The sequence below is a fragment of the Perca flavescens genome, chromosome 17, assembly GCF_004354835.1.
Source record: "Perca flavescens isolate YP-PL-M2 chromosome 17, PFLA_1.0, whole genome shotgun sequence".
In the NCBI taxonomy this organism is placed as follows: Eukaryota; Metazoa; Chordata; class Actinopteri; order Perciformes; family Percidae; genus Perca; species Perca flavescens.
Genome location: NC_041347.1, coordinates 15,811,136 through 15,833,943, shown reverse-complemented (window position 1 = coordinate 15,833,943; position 22,808 = coordinate 15,811,136). Strand labels below are relative to the sequence as shown.

The window sequence follows — 22,808 nt, the reverse complement described above, 5'->3', positions numbered from 1 at the left end:
AGCCATTGTTAATGTGTTTTACATTAGGCCATCTTCTCTTCAGCCAGATAAGTAACTGCTGTAGGACATTTTGGCAATTTAGTTAGAGTATTTATCTGTATTACATTTTCAACATTTTATGCAATTAACAACTCGACTTTCCCAGTCCAATACTTGACAGTGCACAGTAGGCCTACATTAAAATTAGTCCAATGTAGATAAGATTAGCTTGACTGATAACTGAACAATTCTGCATTAAAAAATAGCTGGAAAGAGGAGCTGTTGCCAAAACTGTAATTTCACTAGCTGGTTGACTGGGTTACGGTGTGTTCAAAGCTCCCATTACACAGCTACAGCTCCATTCATGATTTTAGTGATTGGGAAAACAATTTAAACTGGAATACACGGAAACACTTTGGCTTCATACTGAGACACATGGGCTAATGCTGCAACAATATGTAATGAATCAGTCACTCATACTAAATTTTTTTATTACCTTTGTTGTTTATAGCATATTGAGTAAACACTCCTTTCTTTTTTTAGCACATGCATGTATGTAACACTAGTTTGACTTAGCTGCAGTTCACCTCATTTCTGGGGTAATATCTTGCATATTATGCATTATTATTACGGAAGGAAAATGCATTAGAGAAGGTGTATTTTATATCCTTAATGACTTTTAAGTTCAAAGGTGGTTTCGTAATTTTTCATTAGTGTAAAAGGTGACCTTGTACCTGACACAAGTTCCTCCGTTACGACAGGGAAGGTGCTGGCAGACAGGGGGGTCACAATTCTTGATGTTTCTTCCTCTCACTGCCTCACCCACCAGGTAAATCTCCTGAAAGTTGACCTGAAGTTCCCTGATACATCCAATGAATCTCCTCGCTCCCTTTGCACGCCCGTCATGCATCTCCCAGTGGGACGAAACATCCCCAAGAAATATGGGTCCAAAGGTTCCCTGCAAAAAATGGTGGAAAGCCAGTGATCAGGGTTATCGTTTAGTAAAGCACACTTAATCTTACAAAATATGTCTCCCTTTAAATACGAGCTGTGCAGCTAAAAATAGCATGTGTAAAAATATTAACATTAGTATTATATATATATATAAAGATCAACATGAAAGTGTCTGTTACTCTCCAGCTTAATGCGGGTTTGGCACGACCTAGACAAGAAACTGAAGTTATAATCATTTATGTTTTCAGTCCTGCTGACATCATATAATAATACACATATTGATACGATGAGAGAGGTAGAATATCTATACATTGCTGCAAGCTTTCTTTGATGTGCAAGATAATTGGGTAGAATTAATGTAGATACATTCTGTGAACTTGCAGCTTATCGTACCATAACGGTCAATTTAACAAGTAAGGCATAATTGTCTCTGCTCTGCACAAAAAGAAATGCAGCACAAGACGGTCTCCTATTAGCACTAAATTACATATATTTCATTCCCAACCATGACCTCCGAATGTTCAAATGTATATTAAATACTAATTTCTATTTAGAAGGTTTACATAACAGGTTCCCAATCACACCATGTATGATGATTAATTCATGAAAGACAAATCAACATTTATCACAGCTTCATTACACATTCTTGCATATTATGTAACATTGTGTCAGTGGATTTCAAAATAAAACTCCCCTAAGTCAAAGTGATTTTTATAGTAAATAGAATCAATGTCTTCCCTTTAGATTTTGCAGTTTATCATTACACTAATTTCTATTATAATAAGATCACAAGTACTGACCCAGCCACTATTACTTTTTTTATTCTTTAAATATATTTGTTTGGGCATTTTAGGCCTTTATTAGATAGAAGCGCTGAAGACAGAAAAGGGGGTAGAGAGAGGGGGAATGACATGCAGCAAAGGGCCGCAGGTCAGAATCAAACCTGTGTCCGCTGCGGCAAGGAATGAGCCTCTGTACATGGGGAGCACGCTCAACCAGGTGAGCTAACCAGGCGACCCTGCCACTATTACTTGAACACTTTCAAAATTGTGTTCAGTAGAAACAAAGAGCCTTTCCTGTTTATATGGCTCACTTCATTCCAGAATAACACCTACAAGTACTTCAAACTTTAGCTGTGTCATGTCCAAAATAATGTGGATACATTTGAAAATCTTGTCCAACTTTTTCCACCCATTTAGAAGAACTAACAAAACATTACAAAAACACTTGCCTTTTAATTTTTGCAACATCTCTGGACGATGACTGTACTCACTATCCTTGTTTGACCTTTTTTACATGGCTATTTGTATTATTTAAAATCTAGTCATGGCAGATATAATTACTGCTTTTCATACAAAGGGTCATTACATGTAATGCCTTACTTTAACAATGCAGGCCTTTCATGTCATTTATTTAATAGGTTCTGTATCTGACAGAAATTATTGTGTAGTTATGGGAGGCTGTATGTCAGAAATGATCAATCTTATGTGGGTCTTCAAGGCTCAGATCATCAACATTACTGCTGCATATTTGAAAGCCTATAAAAACACACGGATGACAGGGGTCCATAGGAATGTTTATGTAATCTCGACACAATGTTAAGAGCCCTAAAACTATCTTTAACAAAGCTGAAGATTCAAATAAAATATGCAGCTGTGGCTGGATACTTTTACAATGAGGTTATCCATATTTTGTGTGATACAACCACTTATGCGCCACTGGAGCTGCATGACGATGAAGAGCTGATATGGAACGACTTTATGGTGCCTTCAAATGTGTTTACCATGTTTATGAGAAGAGTCCATTCAACAGACCGATGTAATATTTATGACGTTGTAAGTGGAGTAGCAGCACTGAGTTCATGAGCGCTGCATGCTACGTTTTGAATTCAATTTGATGGCAAGACAAGTCAATGAGGCCTCCATTTCATTATTGCATTTCTAGGTAGTGGTATTATGCACATGTGGTGCCAGTGTATGTGAGTAACTTGGTCACACTAAAAAACATAGCATCACTAGGCAAAAAATGTTGTTCAGTTAATTGCAATTGAGCACTAAAAGCCTTCTTTATAAACACGACTTGACCTTAGTTAAAGATCTGGCAGTAAGAATTTCAAAGCAACATAATCAATATCTTCATATTCTTCCAGGTCTTGAACCTTTCCACTTGGAATCTGTGAGATTTATGACAGAATTTAAAAATATTATGATCTCCTCTCTCTGCTGCATGTTGGCTTCCAGTCTAAATTGCCAAGTTGCAACTTCATGATCTCTCTAAGATCTAGAGCAGGGCCATGTATAGAGCATTGCTTTTAAAGGAATACGCCAACTTATTGGGAATTTAGCTTATTCACCGTAACCCCCAGAGTTAGATAAGTCGATACATACCCTTCTCATCTCCGTGCATGCTGTAAGGCTGTCTGACGGCTCCAGCAGCATCAGGCCAGCACGGAACCTGCAGGTGACTGTTTCCAGCAACCTAGTGCTCCGAATAAGTGACAAAATAACGCCAACATGTTCCTATTTCCATGTTGTGATTTGTAGAGGTACAGCGTGTACACAAAACAACGTAACATGAGACACAGCCATCTTCTAACAGTAAACAAAAGAGGAACTATATTCTCAGGCGGAAGAATATAGTTCTTTGGCGGAGTGATATGCTCGCAGCAAGCCTGTCTGAGAATATAGTTCCCGGTTTGTTTACTGTTAGAAGATGGCTGTGTCTCATGTTACGTTGTTTTTTGTACACGCTGTGACTCTACTAATCACAACATATAAATAGGAACATGTTGGCGTTATTTTGTCACTTTTGTCACAATTCGGAGCAGTAGGCTAGTTGGAACCAGTTACCTGCAGGATCTGTGCTGGGCTAAGCTAATGCTGGAACCGTCAGACAGCGTTACAGCACGCACGGAGATGAGAAGGGTATGTATCGACTTGTCTAACTCTGGGGTTTACGGTGAATAAGCTAAAGTCCCAATAAGTCGGTGTATTCCTTTAACCCATTGGAAGTTCCTTTCTTAGTTCACAATGTCAAGTTTACAGCACCCTCGATAACCCTAAATAACTGCTAGTAGCTTCTTTTATAGCTGTTTCAAACGTGTTTTCTGCTTTATATAATTTTAATGAAATAAGCTCAATCAAATCTCATTTTATTTAATTTGACTGGTGTTGAGCACTAACTAAAATAAAATCCCATGTAACCAGTATAACTATAAATCACAGCATACATTATATAATAATATTATAAAAAAAAATTAACGAGCAAAGATCCCTGTGTAATGAATGTGTTATTAACAACAAAGAAGGAAAAGAAAAGAAGCATCTTGGCATCTCAAATTAGAAGACCATAAATCACATTGGACGAGGGGGAGGCATGTGGAGCCTGTGGGAAGGTTGAGCCCCTCTCCTGAGTCTTTCAAAGTGAAAAACACAAATTATTAATTTAATAACAAATATAGGTGTTGTTAATCAAATTAATGAGCCAGAGTGAAAAGACCGGTCTGTGATTAACAAGTAAGAACTAGCTTAGTGCTACTTACATGAATGCCATTAAGGATATTATTTTCCAAGTGTGATATTCTTGATAAATAATGTTACAGGTGCACATGTTTTTAATGGAAGCTCCTGTTCTTTATTCATAAAGCAACTGCTGTTTTTTTTAAAAACAGTGTGCTTGGCTGGCTTTTGATAACATACACTTAATGTACTCATGATGTTGCTGTCATGAGTCCTGTAAGTGATTAAGCAAAAATAAATTATCATACAATATATGATTTACCTGGATATCTACAGGCAGCAGCTACTGCAGGTGTTTTAGCTTATAGAAGTCAACCAATACAAGATAACACAAACAATATTTAGAGAAGATAAAACTTTCCAGAGAAGTAAAATCCTTCCTCGTAATATCATAAACTGCTGTGCATTGTTTTGCTAAGCCTTCAAACTCATAGATCTTTTACTCAAGCTGTAATTCCTGGATACTTTAAATGTTATTTTCATGATTATTTCATGTCTCACAAGTACCTAAAGCAACACCACCCACCGCAGGGTTGTCTTAACACCCACTTCATTTACACTAAAAAGAACAAAATATATTGCAAAAGTTGGTAGAACCTCAAATTCACTTGATTCCACATAAGTTAGATAATAATGTGCTAAATAAGTGAATAGAGTGACACATATATTTCCCAGAATAAGGAGGGGGAATAACATAACTTTGATGTGTCTAAATACAGTTTTAATATTATTTAACATTCATGAAAACAGCTGTGGTTCTCTGTGAAAACATTTGATCTGATGTATTTCCTTGATTGTTTACTCATGAATGCTAAAGTCATCCATGACAAATTATATTACTGTTGAATTAGCATGTTGATATGTGTAAGGTAAACTGTCCTGTAAAATGAAGGGAATACAAAGACATGATTATGGGTTCAAAATGCAAATGTAATAAAATGAGTGTGACAAAGGGTTGATTTGAATGCAGGCAGGTCAGGTTACCTCTGACACAGGGTGTGACACGTACTCCTCGAGATGCTGAGCTGTGCCATTATCTGCAGCTATTTCAATCATACACAACCCTCCTTGTTTGCCAACAGGCAGGTTGTATCTGTTGAGAGAGAACAGAGGGAGACTAGGGTTTGTAATAATAAATCCAGCAAAGCCTGAACAATATTTTGATGGAGAGACCGACAGAGCAGTCACAGCAATGAAGCTGCTAATGTGACCACTGAGACTATACTATAAAAATGGATGACTACATATACATTACACACTATTTTCTGGGAAACTTGCACTGGTGGATATGGTTGGAATCAATGGTGCGTTTGTGTCTCACGCCACCGCCCAAAATCCAGGAGAGACAACACAAATAGAGAATGGCTTCCACTGCTGGATTTAGATAATAAGTCCAGAAATAGGTTTCTGCTCAGTGCTGTGGTGATATACCTTAAGTTGTTGTGTTCCTCAGCAGATATGAAATTCACATAATCATGCTTGTAAATACACTACTGACAGACCATAGATTTGGATAACCAGTCAGAACCAGTTGAATTTACAGGATCAAGCACTAACACATGATATGTATTACTATTTCAAACATTTATAACAATAGCAATAATACTAAGGACACAAATCAACCAGCAAAAACATTATCACAAGCGAAAATGTTCATTATGTCATTCAGGATTAATTAATGATAAAAATGAGGGCACAAACTAGATATACATTATAAACCTAATGAGTAGGAAGACAATTTTATCATTTGACCCTCTGTGTCTCTCTGGGGAAATATACAATTGCACTAGTCATTAATGTTGCAGCCATAATGTTAAGTAGCTGGTCTACTTGTGTCATACTCCAGCTTTGGCAAAGTCAAGTGATTGCCTCTATCCAATTCATCATTGGCTTTACACCGGCAATATACAATAGCAGCCTCTTTACAGGGCTGTACATTATGCAAATGGTTGTGCACTCTGTGCCACATGCGTAAACACAATTCTGTGAGGGGGTAATCTACACGGTGGGCTTTTGTTGTATCGGTTCATCACTGTTTTGCTGTGAACATGTAACACTCTTATCTGCAAATCAGGTTTCTGCAAAAAAATTTGCCACTGTTGATGAGGGAAAAAAAAAAACCTCAAATGTCTGCTTTAATGGCCAGATGGAAACTATCAGGGCAATCGCCCTCCTGCTAATTTCAAACAGCCTTCCAGGACGCCTCCCTGAGGCAATTGCATGCAAGCAACTTTAGGCAGGACTAATTAAAGGTATGGGAATCACAAGAGCTGTTTTGTATACACACACATTGATAAATTAAGGCACATTTAAGATGGTAAACACCAAATGCAACCTAGAGAAGATGTTCATCACCATCTTGGTGTTGTGTTTCTGAGGTCATTCTCTCATTCTCAGTGAGTGGTTTCAGAAAACTACATCCCCCCCACTGTTTATCACAAAGTCACAAGAATAACAAGATCCTAATGAAAAGACTGAAATGATCCAATATTGCAATCCATGTAATTGTGTACAGACTGTTGGTGAGGTATGAATCATCACAACATTGCTAATAAAACTCCCTCTTGCTGAGGGCATTAGAAGCATATTGTGGTGCTTACGATAGTAGCTTTTTATTTGGCCTGCTAATGCTGCAAACACTGTCCCTATGAGACACAGAGAGCATGCTCACTTAAGCAAACAGGATGATGTTACTTGATGAGCTCTCGTAAGCACATTGAATGCTCCACCAGGTTAATTTACATTTGTCTTGCTCTAAGGCAAAGATGACTATTTATAAAGATGACTATGACTACTTTTCTTGGTCTAGTAGCTAGATAGCTAGGAATATGCCCCCTAGCGCCACATCACCATCACACACACACACACACACACACACAGACATACAAACACAAATGGATTATATTACACAGACAAACAAATGGGAGTGAAGAAAAAGAGGCCGGGGTTTGTCTAACGCAGAGATGAAACACTATGCCATTTCTTATTGGTCTCCCTGTACTCCATTCAGTGCTGGGGTCTCAAAGGACCAACACTAGCACATTCCCAACTTGAGGTAAACAAACAAAAAACAAATGAATATTTCATTCTCTCCAAACACACAACCACAATATAGCTGTGATCATTTTTACTTACTCGATCATCATTTATGTATTTCTTCATCTGGCTAATGCTCTAATCATAAGTGATTTGTCATTTCTAACATCCTCATTTAGACCGTGTCTGGTGTGACTAATTCAGTCCAAATGCATTACTGAAACTTTCCTGAGGATCACCACTGAAATATTACCTGCAATGTTAAGGGACCTTGCAAATATTTTCAGCACAGCACCTTTGCACGGAGGTATTTGTTAAACCGTATGGTAGGTGTTTGTCTTTGCAATCCTACAGTATTTGAACGAGTCTCCTTCACAGTCCCCTGCAGAAAATTAATAATGAGGCAGGATCATCATTAAAATATTACTATTGCATAAAATATCTGAAAGTATTGGCAACAGATGGCAGTAAAACATCATACACTGCACTGGTGCCCTTGCAACAGTTTTCCCTGGCTGATAGGCAAGATGCAATTCTTTTTTTAAAATGACTTATTGTTCTAATATTTCAGATTCTTACAAAAATCAAATGGTAATATAGAACACATTTGTGGTGAATTTATAATTTGCAAGTAATTTAGTGATTTAGAGTCAAGAATCTATTAGCTCTGCAGCTGGAGACTGTAGTGTTTCCTACCTGCTAAATGGGTCACAGATTACATATGGACGATGAGTACCACCTGTTACTTTGATATTCTTTTTAGTACAACATGAAGTAGACTTATACATCAGATATGACCGAAAAGAGAGAGGGAGAAAAAAAAAATTCTTTATAATCATGCATTATTATCACACCATAGTCAACTCCACAAGATGTCAGATGGGATCGGTTTGTTGGTTTTTCCTTAGTTGCAACAAGCATTGCATCAGACCATAATCTACACCTACATTGACTATAATGCCTGCTCTGTCTCTGGTGCAGTGACTTTCTCACACGCAGCACTGCAGCATTTGCTGCATAATTTGTGCTGTGACTGGCAAGCCTCAATTAATTTGGGTAGCCTGTGTTCTATCATTATATCGCCAGCAATACAATTAGACAGCACACAGCAAGCTGCTTGGCATTGTGGCTTCACAAAAGAAATTCCAAGTGAGCAGGCAGAGCTGCTCGTTGCTTCTTCAATTCATCTTCTATGCGACTACTTGTCGATACAACACTGAATGCTGTGTGATTGAAAAACATACGCTACCTCAGATTTGGCATTGTGTCAAGAGGATGTGGAATTAAAAACAAAAATGCTCACTATTAAGAACTCACTTTTCACCCAGTTGCACATATGGCATGGCACTTCCTCAAAATAAATGTTGCTTCCTCATTCTTCCAGCTATTAAAACCCAGTGGGAAAGTGGGATGGGACGAGAGGATGAGTTCTGTCCCGTTATTGTGTAGTTCAGAAAATGTAATCAATGGCTGTTTACCAATTACTTTTGCAAAGGGATTACTTTACCCATTACTTCAATAAACACCAATTACATCAGCGATTATTTTATTTTTGAGTTACCAATAAGCCTATGCACATGCTCATATGTGTACCAAAATGAAGAGTGGATAGATGGACACTAAACAGCCCTCTTAATTCTGTATTAGCAAGCAAGTTATCGGTCAAGGTGACAGGAGGCAAACAGTTGCTTCTGACCAGAACAGAACATGAACTCAAAGAGCCCTATTTTAACAATCTGAAACTCAAGTATCAAACGTGAAACGCAAGTAGCTTTGTGGACGGATCTTGGGCGCTGTTGCTATTATACCGGCGGGATAAATGACTCTTGCGCCCGACACAAATCTAAAATGGGTTGGTCTGAAGTAGCTAGGTGTGGTTTGGGCGTAACGTGCAATAAACCAATCAGAGCGTCATCTCACATTCCCTTTAAGAGCAGGCACGATTGTTCCATGGCGGATTGCTATTATGACGGCGGATTTGCCTGGCGCACGCCAGCGGGAGCTGTCCGAGATGCGGCAAAGTAATAAATGCCCAGCATTGCCACTCCCGGACCAGATCCCGCCGGAGTGTTCAATCCCGCCGTAGTTCAACATCCCGTCTCCTTAAATCCTCTAATATTTCCTCATTTATGTCATCAACACAATGACACAACAAGCCACAAAGAATGTTGCGACTTTTTGAGGATTGTACTGTAAAGGGCCTCCTGACCTATCCAAACACCTGAAGCACATTTTCAGTAATATTTTTACTTGTAATTATGTATGATTTGCAAAAATGGAAACTGCTGCATCCGTGTAGATGAGAGAAGCAAAGTGTATGCGCGTTGTGCCCACGCTATATTATGGCCAAATATAGCGCAAATATATTCCCTAATTTACAGACGTGCATCTGTGAAGGGAAAAGTCCTCTGTGCGTCGGGTGCAAAATAGGAACGATACATGCGTCGGTGTACAAAGGCAATTGCGCTGAGTGCAAAATAGGAAACAAAGCATTTCTTACATTTCCGTCATGCTCCTTTACAGAACAGACGTTCTGAAATTTGCTACTACTTTAAAACTTCTTTCTACAGCCCCAGTCAGTTTCCTCCTTTTACAGCAGCTGTTGCTAGGCAACATTTTACACTCACAGGTGCATTTTTACATTAAAACAATATTCAATGGTAAGGGTGGGAGGCTTGTTAAAAGTTGTAATTGCAATGAAAAATCAATAAAAAAATTGTTGAAAAAAAATTAGTAGGGTTGGAAATCACCAGAGGCCCAAAGATACGATATTATCACAATACTTTATTGAGATATTCTGAAATATTTTGCAATTTATCACCTTTTTTCATCTTTCTTCTTTGTCAACATCTGATTTATCTAAAGAAATAAATGTCTGTTTGTTCATCTCACTTTTCATCTCATTTTATTGCTTCAAAATGGGATTGTCAAGCAGATAAACTGACCAACATGTATCATAAAATATCAATATTTGGCATCTGTGTATCGATACAGTATTGTATTGTGAAAATATCACAATCCTATGCTGTACTTAATCCCCTGCCCCCCATTCAATAGTCAGTAAATATACTATTAAATACCATATAATAATATAACATTTAAACATGAACGTGTTTCATTGTATTATGAGTGAAAAGTAACAGTGACAGCAGCATATTACTTATTTATTAATGGGTTACCCACAACACTGTGGTTTTAATATTTTAGATGTTCGGTGTTTTATGTAGACTTTAGCTTTAGCGAGGGTCTAACAAAAGTTGCTATTGAGTTGCATTATAGGAAATGTAGGATCCAGTGTTTTTTGGAGCTTGACCTTCAGGGAATAATAGCCAGGACATCTTGGCTTCTGTTGGCTTTATGTCTGCTAAATTAATGTAAGGTATAAACAGTATACAGGACTAATAATCTCACAAATAACAAATGTCTCACTATAAAACACCAACTATTTTATCTTTGATCACTGCAGTGCACTTTTGTTGGTGCAAGTGCTTTTTGGTTGGAGTGAGAGCATTTTGAATTCATTTATCACACATAAGTTAGGCAAGAAGCAAATTGAATTGATCTGAATTATAAAAAGACACGCTACAATACTCTATCCAATCACCAAATAAACATACAGGTGAGGTATTTTGGGTCCTTTTATCTTCTGTGATCAACCATGACATTCACATTTCAACAGCATCCAACAAAGAAATTCAGAAAACTACATTTGCAGATGTAATGGCAAGGTGTTCATGCACGGCTCCTACTGAAGCAAAATATTCAGTGCTTTTTTAACAGAAATAATACAAGTCCATAAAGACATCGACATGAACATCAAAACCCATGAGTTTCTAGACACAAAATCCTCTGTCATAAAAAGAATATTCCCAGTAAGTCAGAGCCATACTTGACACACTACTCCTATTCCTTTGACCGAAGAGAAAAAAAAGAACCCACAAAAGTGGCATAAATTTAAATAATCAAATCTGCCTGGGATTCTGAGTTCACCTGTGACAAGGGAACAAAATGTAATGTTGCAGAATGCTATGTGTCATCCTTGTTGATCTTTGAGAATGAAAATAACTCCAACAGTGAATGCTAAGCACAAAGGATTCAACCAATAATGTATACACCCTGGCAAATGACCGGGGGAGCATTTGGAGTCTGCCACTCTCAAACTCGTAATAGTCTTGCCCCGAACATCCCCAAAGGAAAACTTGCCGACATCAAAAAAACAATGGCAACAACAAACATGTCCTCCCCAAATGAAAAATGACACAGCCTCTCCGCTGCACATTCCCCTTTGTGAAATAATTTGGCATCACAGGGCATTTAAACAGTGGCCTTTTGTCTTGCTAACTTTACAGTCTATATTGGAGTGCTACAAATGGGTTGTAGAATTTTAATGTAAAAAAAAAAAGAATTTTAATGTTAATGTTGTACACCTACTATCAATCTGCCTGTCCATTAAGCATTCTTTCACTGGAAACACAATGCACCGTAACACCATTACATTCAGAAAATCTGCATAACTATTGATAATGCACCTGAATAAATTTAAGCTATAATATCCTACATCCTTCAAACCAAAACTGCTGTTTCTACACAGACTGCAGTCAAATGCAAGCTCTTCTTTGTTAATTTCCAACAAAAGGTCAACCCAGTATGTTTCACATATATGGCATGGTCTGTTTGCATTGTTCTGGTCATTTTATGCAATCTTGCTTCACAAAAGCTGCTCTACAAAAAGAAAATGTAATTCATTCAATTATGTTTACTGTCAGAACAGGCTGATAAACTCTTGATTAAATATTCACAATGTCTTTCATCCATTTGTTGGAGATGATTAGTGAGAATGGATGGTGTAAGACTGTTTAACAGTGCTCCTCTGTGGCTCAGAGAGAATTGTAAATAATAGGGGTAAAAACACAATTCCTTTACAGCGTTTAATGAGTTTTGGATATATCTATATCTATATATATATATATATATATATATATATATATATATATATATATATGGTTTTGATACTGGAACGGAAACTACATGAAGGTAAAACATCTGTGCTGCATCAACAGCTGTGTAGACCATCCACTAGAGGGCTTTTAATGTAATTTAAATAAACCCTCCACATTGTTTAATGTGTTGTTTTGTACTTATCCTAGTAACCACAAGCAATTATATCATTATCAAAACTACAGTGATTAAAACGCCAGCATGGAAAAACATCAAGAAAGTGAAGTGCTTATTTTCATTGTATGGCGCTGTATGTTAAACAGAGGTGTCATACCACTTCTTCATGTGAACAATTGCATCAGTGCAAAAATGAAGCAAAAGGCAAGTGTTTACATTTTCTGTCATCAGAACAGTGCTCAAGATGACAAAAAGATAGGTGGGTTGAAAATAAGAGTGTGTGTGAGTAATGAAAGAGGGGAAAATGAGAAAAAAAGATGGAGATACTGTAAGTCTGTGTTAGAGTAGTCTTGCTTTGCCAGACCCTCCTCCAAAGCACGATGCAGGTGCTGCTGCAAAAAAAGGCTCGGAAAGACCTTGTTTTGGTGGAACGTGTACCTTTAAAAGTTGTTTTAGTCATGCAACAGAAAACTCAGATTGGAAAGATAGTCTAGCTAGGTGTCTGGATTTACCCTGCAGAGATCTGAGAAAAGGTTAAGCATAGTCCTCATAAATCGACCAGAGTTTAAAATGTCAACACAAAGGAAGCCCAAGGCAACGAATATCCTGCCTAAATGAGTGAAATCCGGCGGATTTTCCGTCGTCAATCCCGAAAGTGGAATGTCAAGGATATAGACTAGTGTTACAGTGACATCAGGCAATTTGCATTGTCCTTGTTTGGTCATTGAAACTTGTAATATTTACAGTTAAATATAGCCACTGCCCTGCCCTGCATAGACGATGACGGAAAGTTGAAGCATGCACTCAGTACTGCCAACAATCATCCGAGGAAAGAAGGTATTCACTGCTCAAACAAGACTAGATGATGTCATGCGCTCATTTGCATATGAATACAATTGCTGAACCGATCAAGAATAAATAGAGGCAGAGCTCAGCAGCAGGCCCTCTCTCATTTCTCCCACTGGCTCACTCTGCCTCACAGTTCCTAAGCTGTAAGCCTGTGTGCACACTACAGAGACGGAAGATCAGCTCTGCATTGGGAAGCATTGTGATCAGACCTATTTGGATGAGACAAGCAAGTGGTGCGAATGCATGTGGATCAGGTTCAACATTTGGTACCAAATCTATTGCCAAAAGCTTAGGAGTTTTCCCCAGATAATCCAAAAGAGTAGCAACATTTGCTGTTTGTGGCTTTTAAGAAATCCTTTTACTAGGTGGGCTGTCTGAAAAAAAGCTAAATCTAGTGACAAGTGTGGAAAGTTGGCAGAGGTAATTGCTTTTTATTATTAAATTGTCATCTAAGTAAGCTACAACCATCTGACTCCAGCTGAGTTTACTGCTATGCAGTTAATGTACTGTACGCCACGTTACTGCAGCTCAACATAAAAGCATTTACATACTGGGTTATATGTTTCTATGTTATGCTATATTTGTATTATGTTATGCATCCAATCTAAAGGTTTGTTGTGAAAAAACAACTTGTTAGTTGTGTGTCTTGGCTGGGATCAGAGTTATTGAAATGCAAAAAAAAAATCTTTATCACATTGGTTCTAATATGGACACAATTTTTATTTATTGCATTGACAAGCAAAATGTTAATTCATTCTTAGCAAAGGCAGCATTCTATAAAATGACTAACTTAATTCTCTGACGTAATTCAATATTTTATTATGTATTTTGTCATTGTTAAGGTTTAATCTAAGCTTTTAAATGGGCTTTTAAATATATTTTTTTAAATAGATTTATTTTGGGGCTTTTAAATAGATTTTATATATATATATATATATATATATATATATATATATATATATATATATATATATATATATATATATATATATATATATATATATATATATATATACAGTATATATATATAAATTGTACTGCTGTACAGTCATTTGAATGCTGAAGTGTGCATTTTACTTTAATAGTTATGGATCCATTGATGGGTCAGTCTTGATCTACAAGGCATCATTATGTATGCAAGATCTTTTTTTTTTTTCCAAGTAAAGAAGTATCACACTGTGGGCACTGCAACCCATACTGAATCATAACAGTTTCTGAATAAGTATAATATAATGACTTGGTCATTCAGAAGGTGTAAAGTTTGCCTAATGTATGCTGAGAAGATTAGAGACTCTCTGCCACTTACGGAAAAACACCCCACAACCATTTGCCGAAATGGCCAATTTTTTCAGCAGACTGAATCTCAAAAGGTTAATGATCCTAAATCTCTCTGTGAACTAATTGCAAGATGCCACAGACAGTAACAGATATGTTGCCCATTTTTTTCATGATCAAAACAATAAAACTAGAGTTAATATATTCACATTCTGACATTCAGTAAGCTAAATTTGGTACTTAGCATAATGTATACCTAAGGCACAAGGTATTCTCATTTATTCTTGCATGGTTCAGTACATGAAACATGTCAGGGACTACACTGTTCTGGAGGTGCACAATGATCATACAGGCATTAAAGTTGGGATTTGTCTGAAATAGTAAGCTTCATTGCACAATTCTCTGATCAACACTGATGTGGACATCTACTGGACAGACAAGTATTCACAGGGGTTTATCAAAGACACCATGAAATGCCCTTTGTAAAAATCCCATTGAACATAATCAAAGTGGGAAGCACTGAGCACTGCACACATTTTTTCAAGTCTTTAAATAGGTAAATGTGAACACTACACCCCATCCACTATGCTTTGCTACTTCCAAACGGCTTGCCAGTCCTTTAGTTGGAGGAGGGCCAAGCTACAACTCAACAAAATCACAAATGTTTGCTGTCCTGGCTCCACAATGGTGGAACAAGCTCCCCAATGAAATCAGGACAGCAGAAACCCTACACATCTTCTGTTGCAGACTGACAACCCACCTGTTTAGACTGTATACTTGGCCCATGAAAATATGAAAATAATAATAATAATAATAATAATAATAATATAATAATAATAATAATCATTCTCTTCTATTAAAATGTAGCACTCAAAGCAGTTTTGCTTATTTGATACATGGTACAGTATTTACATGATTCTTATTATATATACTGATTTGTGAGTGGTATCTTCATGGTTAAATGTACTTATTGTATGTGGATTTGGCTAAATATGTCAGCTATATCAATGTAATGTAATACATACAAAATACATTGTGTTTATTGTCTTTTTATTTTTTGTTCATGTTTTGGTATCTACTTAATTCTTGTTTCATAGTCTTTTGAAAAACGGAGTGAAAAAAGTTGCAATTTAGGAATTAAATTGGTGATTCACTTGCACTCTTTTTTTCTTTAAACAACATGAGTTATGAACATAGACTCATGTTTAACAAAATGTCATGGTTTTTGTGAGATTTGATTGGTATGATGCAGAGATTTACCATATACATCTGGAACAGTATCATTCCAAAGACAGAATTAGCTTAAAATCTTAGACATCCTTTATTTGATATCATTAGCCATTGGTGGCTTCTTAAAAGTGACCAATACTGTATTTACACTTGCTAAATCTGTACATCAATCACAAATACATCCTGATTTATAAATAAAAAGGCTATTAGGCTTGTTTCAAAAAGCACAGGTAATAACATAGATATCATGTTCAAAAGAACATTAGGGAACAAAGAGACAGGTAGAAGAGACATATCATACCGGATTGTGATTGGGATCCATCTGTTATTGTTGACATTCTGGCCTGCTGCTGCATTCAAAACATGACTCCCACCACACCCAAGTTTAGCAACAGGGCTTCCATCTTGAAGGAAAACATGAAGAAACTGATCCCCAAAGTTCTGCTCCTGATCTGAAATGGTAATAAAGTGTGTTTAGTAAAGAGTCTTTTCTTCTGTATTGCCAAATTTAAAATTATGTAAGCTACAAAATGTATGTCATTACTTCAGGCTTAACTCTCAAGATATTGAATACAGAAAATGAGTCCCCTCGGTGTGTCTAAAAGAATAAATAAAAATGTTTCAACAAGAAGATGACGGAGACATGGTTAGAAAGAGAAAATTGTTTGACATGAGCATAGTGGTAAGTAATTATATTATGCAGGGTAAATCCCAATCCATCTGTCCCACTAAGTAGCAACCAGAGGTTGCTATATTGTATCAATTTGAGCAATTTGGCCTTAGACTTACCCAACTAGTGGAGCCTTTTAAATGTCAGTGCGTTGAGTTTGCCAGTAACCTAGTTGACATTGTTGTGCGCTCCACATCATATGCCAATAGACACACAGGGAACCAAGAGTGCAAGGTTTTCACCCTCTAAGAATAGCACTGAACTGTCCAAGATTAAACGGCCTAAGATGGACACTGCATTCAACACTACTCTACTTTTTTCTTAAAGCATTCAGCTTGGATGGTCCAAATGGCATACAAGTCAGTCACTCTTGAGTGAAAAGTAACAAGACAACAGTAAAAGTCAATGACCCAAGAGAAATATAGCCAAAGGGCTTGAAGAGGTCATTTAAAAGGGTCTGGAAAACTACCATCAATTCTTACTGAGGTACAGAGGAACTTTCTAGTGGATACTTCCACCTGCAAGGGATCATAGGAAATGTTTGAGGAGAGAAGAGAGAGAGGGCTGATTTAAGACAAATCCCTACTAATACTCCTCAAGACAAGAAGAAAGCTGTTGCAGAGCCTATTCTAGTAGAACCTGCAAGAAAGTAAACACCGGGCTCCTCTACCCTCACACCACCTTTGGAAAATGAAAGAATGGACCACAAAGCACACTTTGGACATCAGTTTCCTTGATCCACCAAATTGGTCTTCTAAGAACCCAAGCTACGAGAAGCTATCTCGGTCTAATAGATAAAGCACTGTCCACTTGTGATAATAGTTCAAATTACAATGCACCAGCACAGCACCAATATTAGCTGAATCGTCTCTGTGTACAACAGTGCCATCGTGCTGTCTGGGGCTACTAAGATAACCATCCACTTTTTAAGACTCCCCAGTAGAGGAATGGTTTTCACAAGTCTGTATTAATGTGGCATTTGTGCAAATATCTCCAAGTATGGACTGTCATGGGTTAACAGAAGGCAGTGGGTTTTATTTTATAAATAAATAGATTTATTACTTATTTCCACCTTCTGTCCATGCTCCAAAGAGTCTTGGTTATAATGGGAGTATGACCTCAGCCTAATGGTGAAGTCAATAAACTGTTTCTGTTTACAGCTAGTTTAGGTTGTGAGACAAGACGCCATTATTCGATTTTACACTTCCTAGACTCCAGTACATTATATCACAATGGGAGTTTCTGCTGGTCTTGCAAGTGAGGTTGGGGGAGCGAAAGACAGCGGCAGCATTTATCCTCCCACACAGGTTACAAGGGTCTTCAGGAGGGAGGTAGAGAGAGGGTGCACACCAGTCCTGCACCGTTGTCTAAGAAGACATGAGAAGAGGGCATGCAACATTAGAATGCAGCTCTATAAGGGAGACAGAGCTAGAGCTTGCTACTCTTGTGCCAGTGTCAGGGATTACATGGTTGCAGGGCAGAGGACAGAAAAGAATACTGCCTGTTAGAGGGACCTGTTTTTGTGTTTTCAAAAGGACATTCCACACCTGGATTAGAGAGACTGACAGAGAGCCAAACATCCAGAGAGAGCTACTGAGTAGGAGCAACACTTGCTCCCTTGCATTTCACAATTACAATGATAATTGAGCCAGGACTCTGTAAAGTATATCCATGTAAGGATAGGTTGGTATAGCTTGCTGGGCTATGACTTGGACAGAGGTGTGTGAGCTGCAGAGACTTGAGTCTTCAAATTGTGTGTGCCCTCTCATGAAGTAATGGCATGGGTTGAGGATTTGGACACCACAGGAAAATGGCGTGAAAGCTGTGCTTGTTGTTTCAATGCTGCAATGCAACTGATATGAAAGCTCTGAACAATTTCTCCATAGTAAGAAGGGCATCCGGAAAATCCCCATCTCTTTGTTGGAGGGAGGCTATGCTGAGCTTAATATGCTGCCCTCTGATAATGCATTTTCTCAGCCGACATGGAAGTCTTCCCTGTTTTACGACTCAACAGGGATGCACTTAACTGTGCCATACGTGTAACCGCTGTTGCTGAATGGACCACAGGAGGAATATCTTGTTCAGATAATCCACCGTTTCCTTATGCTTGTTCTGTGGAAGGGAAGGACTTCTACCAATTCCTCACAAAATAGCATTAGGGACAAAGAAGGCAGCCAAAGTGGCTGTGAGGTGAAAATATATTTTTTAAATGTTTTTATTTGCCTGCAGCATTTAGTTAGTTTACATCCTACTTGAAGGGACAAATCTCCCTCTGTCATTCAGTAATTGTATGTCTATAAAGGTTGACTTTATATGTGAAGTTCCCCAGGGATCAACTATCGGTCCCCTGCTGTTTAGTTAGGACCAGGCTGCCAGCAGGCTACATCATCCCAGTTTTGCCATTGTTATCCTATTGGCACTTTCCGCTGCATGGTAGGGCTCTGCTTTACTCAGCTTAACTCACTCTTTCTTGATTTTCAATTAGCACACGTTTTGGATAGTACCTTGTACTTATTTTTAGTACCACCTCAGTCAAGGTTCCAAGCGAGCTGAACCAATATGAGAAGGTGGAGTTAAAACACAGCAGACCACTGATTTGTCATAGAGAATCATCAATAGCCCGCCAAAACGTCTGCACAAACCCTCATTCTCAATAGTGACTGCAATTTTTGATTTACTACATACACTAAGCCGAAAAGTAGAAGTGCAGGCGTTCCACTTTTTGGTTGCATGGATATCATGCCAAGTCATGTTTGCAACATCACTCAAACTAATCTATTATAAAAAAATATATTACATAAGTCACTGGCAGATGCAAAAGATTTAAAATAAACCAGTGTTCCAGTGTTCATCTCTAGTTGGATAACTATTTTCAATGCTCTACTTAAAAAGACAGCGGGGTGACTCCAAGTTATTCAAAATGCTGGGCTGTTTTAACAAGAAAGAGAACATTTTATCACATCTTTCCAGTCCTAAGAGCTCTATAATCGCTTCCTGTTAATTTTAGAACCGATTATAAAATGTAACCTTTAGTCTGCAAAACCCTGTGTTGTCTTGCTCCACAGTACATTGCTGACATGCATGTCAATACAATGTATGGACATCAGGACTCTAAAGGTGATCTGGTCCAGGCCCCATAGTTTTTCCAAGGATTACTAGAAGATGACAAAGCTGCTTTTAGTTGTTATGCTTCTAGCTGCTGGAATCCTTTAACAGTGCATTAAATATGCTCAAATGATTCAAAAGCATAAAAAAGTTCCCCTTTCCCATGCATTGATTAGCCTTGTTTTTATAATTGTTTTTTATTAGCTGCTTAACTGATTTTTAATTGTATTTGTTAGCATGCTACTGTAATGTCTGCATGTGTTTGCATGTTTAATGCTCTTAATGCAAATTGTAATTTTAATAAAATGTACATTTGTACAATCTAATGCAAACATACACAGGCCTGCGATAGATTGTACCATTACAAAGCTCATAATGTGTACATATATGTAAATTACTGAGCCCACACATTACTGAGCCCACAGTTAAAGGTGCTGTTGTATGGGACTACATTATATTGAGAGGTGTTTCTAATCTTATGTCTTATCTTCTTATTTACATAGATAATGCAGTCCAGAACAACATCATCAATAAATGTCCAGATGGAGTGTCTATGGCAAACTAAGCTCAAGAGAACAGCTGGAGAGCACACATTTTAGATTTTGTTAATAGTTAACTTGTTAGTTACAGATGTAATTACTTTTTTGCATATTTCTACAAGGTAAACTATTTGTCAGATTTGTAAACTACGTATTTGGCTGGTAAACATTGTACCTTGAGATGGTAAGAAGTGGAGCTACTGAAAACGTATAATTTTTTCATATCTATCGTTCTTCTCTTGCAAACAAATCTTTAATTTGTGGCATAAAATGAGGACATTTATTGATTCCTGCTTATTCAAAGAAACACAGTTTCATATCCCAACATTGACTTCTCTGTAACAAACTACTATCTTTGATACAATCAGTTTTTGTTTGTGGTGTGTAAGAGAGTTCTTTTTAAAACCATTTTTCAGATGCAAGAAGGGCATTTTCAGGAAAGCTTGAAAATATAATGGAAACATACATCAAACGTTGTGTTATACTTCAAAAATGGTATGACTGCCAGGGACCGTTTTTAGCAGTGCACACATTTCTTTTGGCTGAGAGAAGGCAAAAATGTAAATGTAACTTGAGGTAACAAACAAGCAAAGATTGTTTAATAAATTCATTTGAGGCTTATGTTCAGTAAAAAAGGATTATGACTCTCCAGCAGGTAGCGGGTCTCTCTAAGTTGTTTGTGATGCTGGTAGGAATAAAGCAGAAGCAAATGAAGTCACCTTGAACAGTCGGTGAGAGGAAAATGTGTAAGTCTGTGGTTTTCCGACTGCTGTGAACTCACAATGACCATTACCATTACCATATTTTTACGACATCATGACAACGTTATACTTTTTTATTACTATCTTTTATTATTGCATGCAATTTCACAAATTTACATATTGTTAAATTAAATTGAACTTACAATGAAAAGCCTATGTCTGGTATTTTATTGGAGTTTTTTTCTTTAACCAAACCATGTTTGTGTGGATAAATGACAAGTAAAAACATAATTATGCTTGGCACATAATCATCTATTATAATTGCTAAACTACATATTCAGTAGAGACTCGAGAGTTAATGAATGCGGCAGCAAAGACAATGAAAACCACAGACGCAACTTCCTTCTGCAACAATGAGCGTTTGTCTCCTTTTCAAAGCAGTTGTTTCCGCTTAGCACCATAACTCATTTGTTGACAAATATTATTTACTAGATATGTCAATGTTGCCCCATCTTTTATTTTTCTATTTTTCTTCAGTAAGGATATTGTTCCCTGCCGTCCCCATGGCCCTGTTACTCTGCACGGAGCCTAACAGAGCGTTCGTCCTTTTGTCAGTGCCTGTCACCTGTTCTCTCCCTCTCTCCCTCTCTTCCTCTCTCTCTCTGTCTCTCCACCTCCTCGTATTTCTCTTCTCGATCTGACAATTGAAGTCCAGGGGGAGACTTACATGTTTGCTTCCGGGAGAGGTGTAAAAAGGGGAGCGGAAAATAAAGAGATCTGGGCAAAGAGATTCTCTGCATCTCAGTGCATGTCTTCTGGTTCTCTTCTGATTAACTTTGTCTGTTTGATCTCTGGAGTTTTATCCTCTGATGTGAAAAAGATGGTGCACTATGAGCCAGCTAGATAAAAGGCACTGTGCCATCTATGTATGCTTTCTGATCATTCATCTATTTTCATGAAAAGGCTCACACTCTGCTTTCTGACATAGGCAGCGGCAGTAAACTATTAAAAATATGTTTATGGAATAAAGAATAGAGTAGGTTTAATTTAACTGACCAACTTAAAATCATGAATAGGGCTGGGCAATATATCGATATTGATATATGAGGCTAGATATAGTCTTAAATTTTGGATATCGTAATATCCTGATATGACACGTGTTGTCTTTTCCTGGTTTTAAAGGCTGCATTACAGTAGAGTGATGCAATTTTCTGAACACACCAGACTGTTCTAGCTGTTCTATTATTTGCCTTTACCCACATAGTTATCAACATAACTGATGATTATTTATCAAAATTCTCATTGTGTGCATATTTTGTGAAAGCACCAATTGTCAACCCTACAATATCGCCACAATATTGATATTGAGGTATTTGGTCAAAAGAATTGGGATATTTGATTTTCTCCATTTCGCCCAGCTCTACTCATGAATAGGTTCTCTTATTAACTTTAGGGTTAACATTAAATCCTGGGAGTGGTGATGAATCTGTGAAGACTTAGACAATCAGTGACTAAAGATCAACGCGGCCAGATAACTGGTGATTAGACGAGGCAACTAATATGACAGGGTGGAGGTGAAACGATTATGCTAGCCTGATATCAAGCACACACTAATTCACTTGACACATTACACATCTTATAACTAACTTCAGGCATTTTTCCAAAGTGATCTTCCTCTAGCTCCACTGAGATGCTCTACAGTAAGTTCCATTTTTCTTTGAATTTTAAGCTCCAATATAAAAAAAACATTATATGCAGGAAAAATGTCCCACTAATTACTTTTTATTTTTCTTCATTCACAATCAGTGTATATATTAAATATTACAGAAACTGTTAC

At 37.4% G+C, this 22,808-nt stretch overlaps 1 protein-coding gene across 5 annotated transcripts in view; it reads right to left on the bottom strand.

Moving 5' to 3' along the window:
* Positions 1-22,808, bottom strand: part of eys (eyes shut homolog) — a 174,358-nt gene that overhangs the window by 22,909 nt on the left and 128,641 nt on the right. For all 5 annotated transcript variants that reach the window (XM_028603256.1, XM_028603257.1, XM_028603259.1 and 2 more), the window contains 3 exons: positions 16,258-16,408; positions 5,436-5,544; positions 714-937 (listed from right to left, as the gene is read on the bottom strand). In XM_028603256.1, the coding sequence (XP_028459057.1) occupies positions 714-937; positions 5,436-5,544; positions 16,258-16,408 (484 nt within the window). The remainder of the gene's footprint in view (positions 1-713; positions 938-5,435; positions 5,545-16,257; positions 16,409-22,808) is intronic.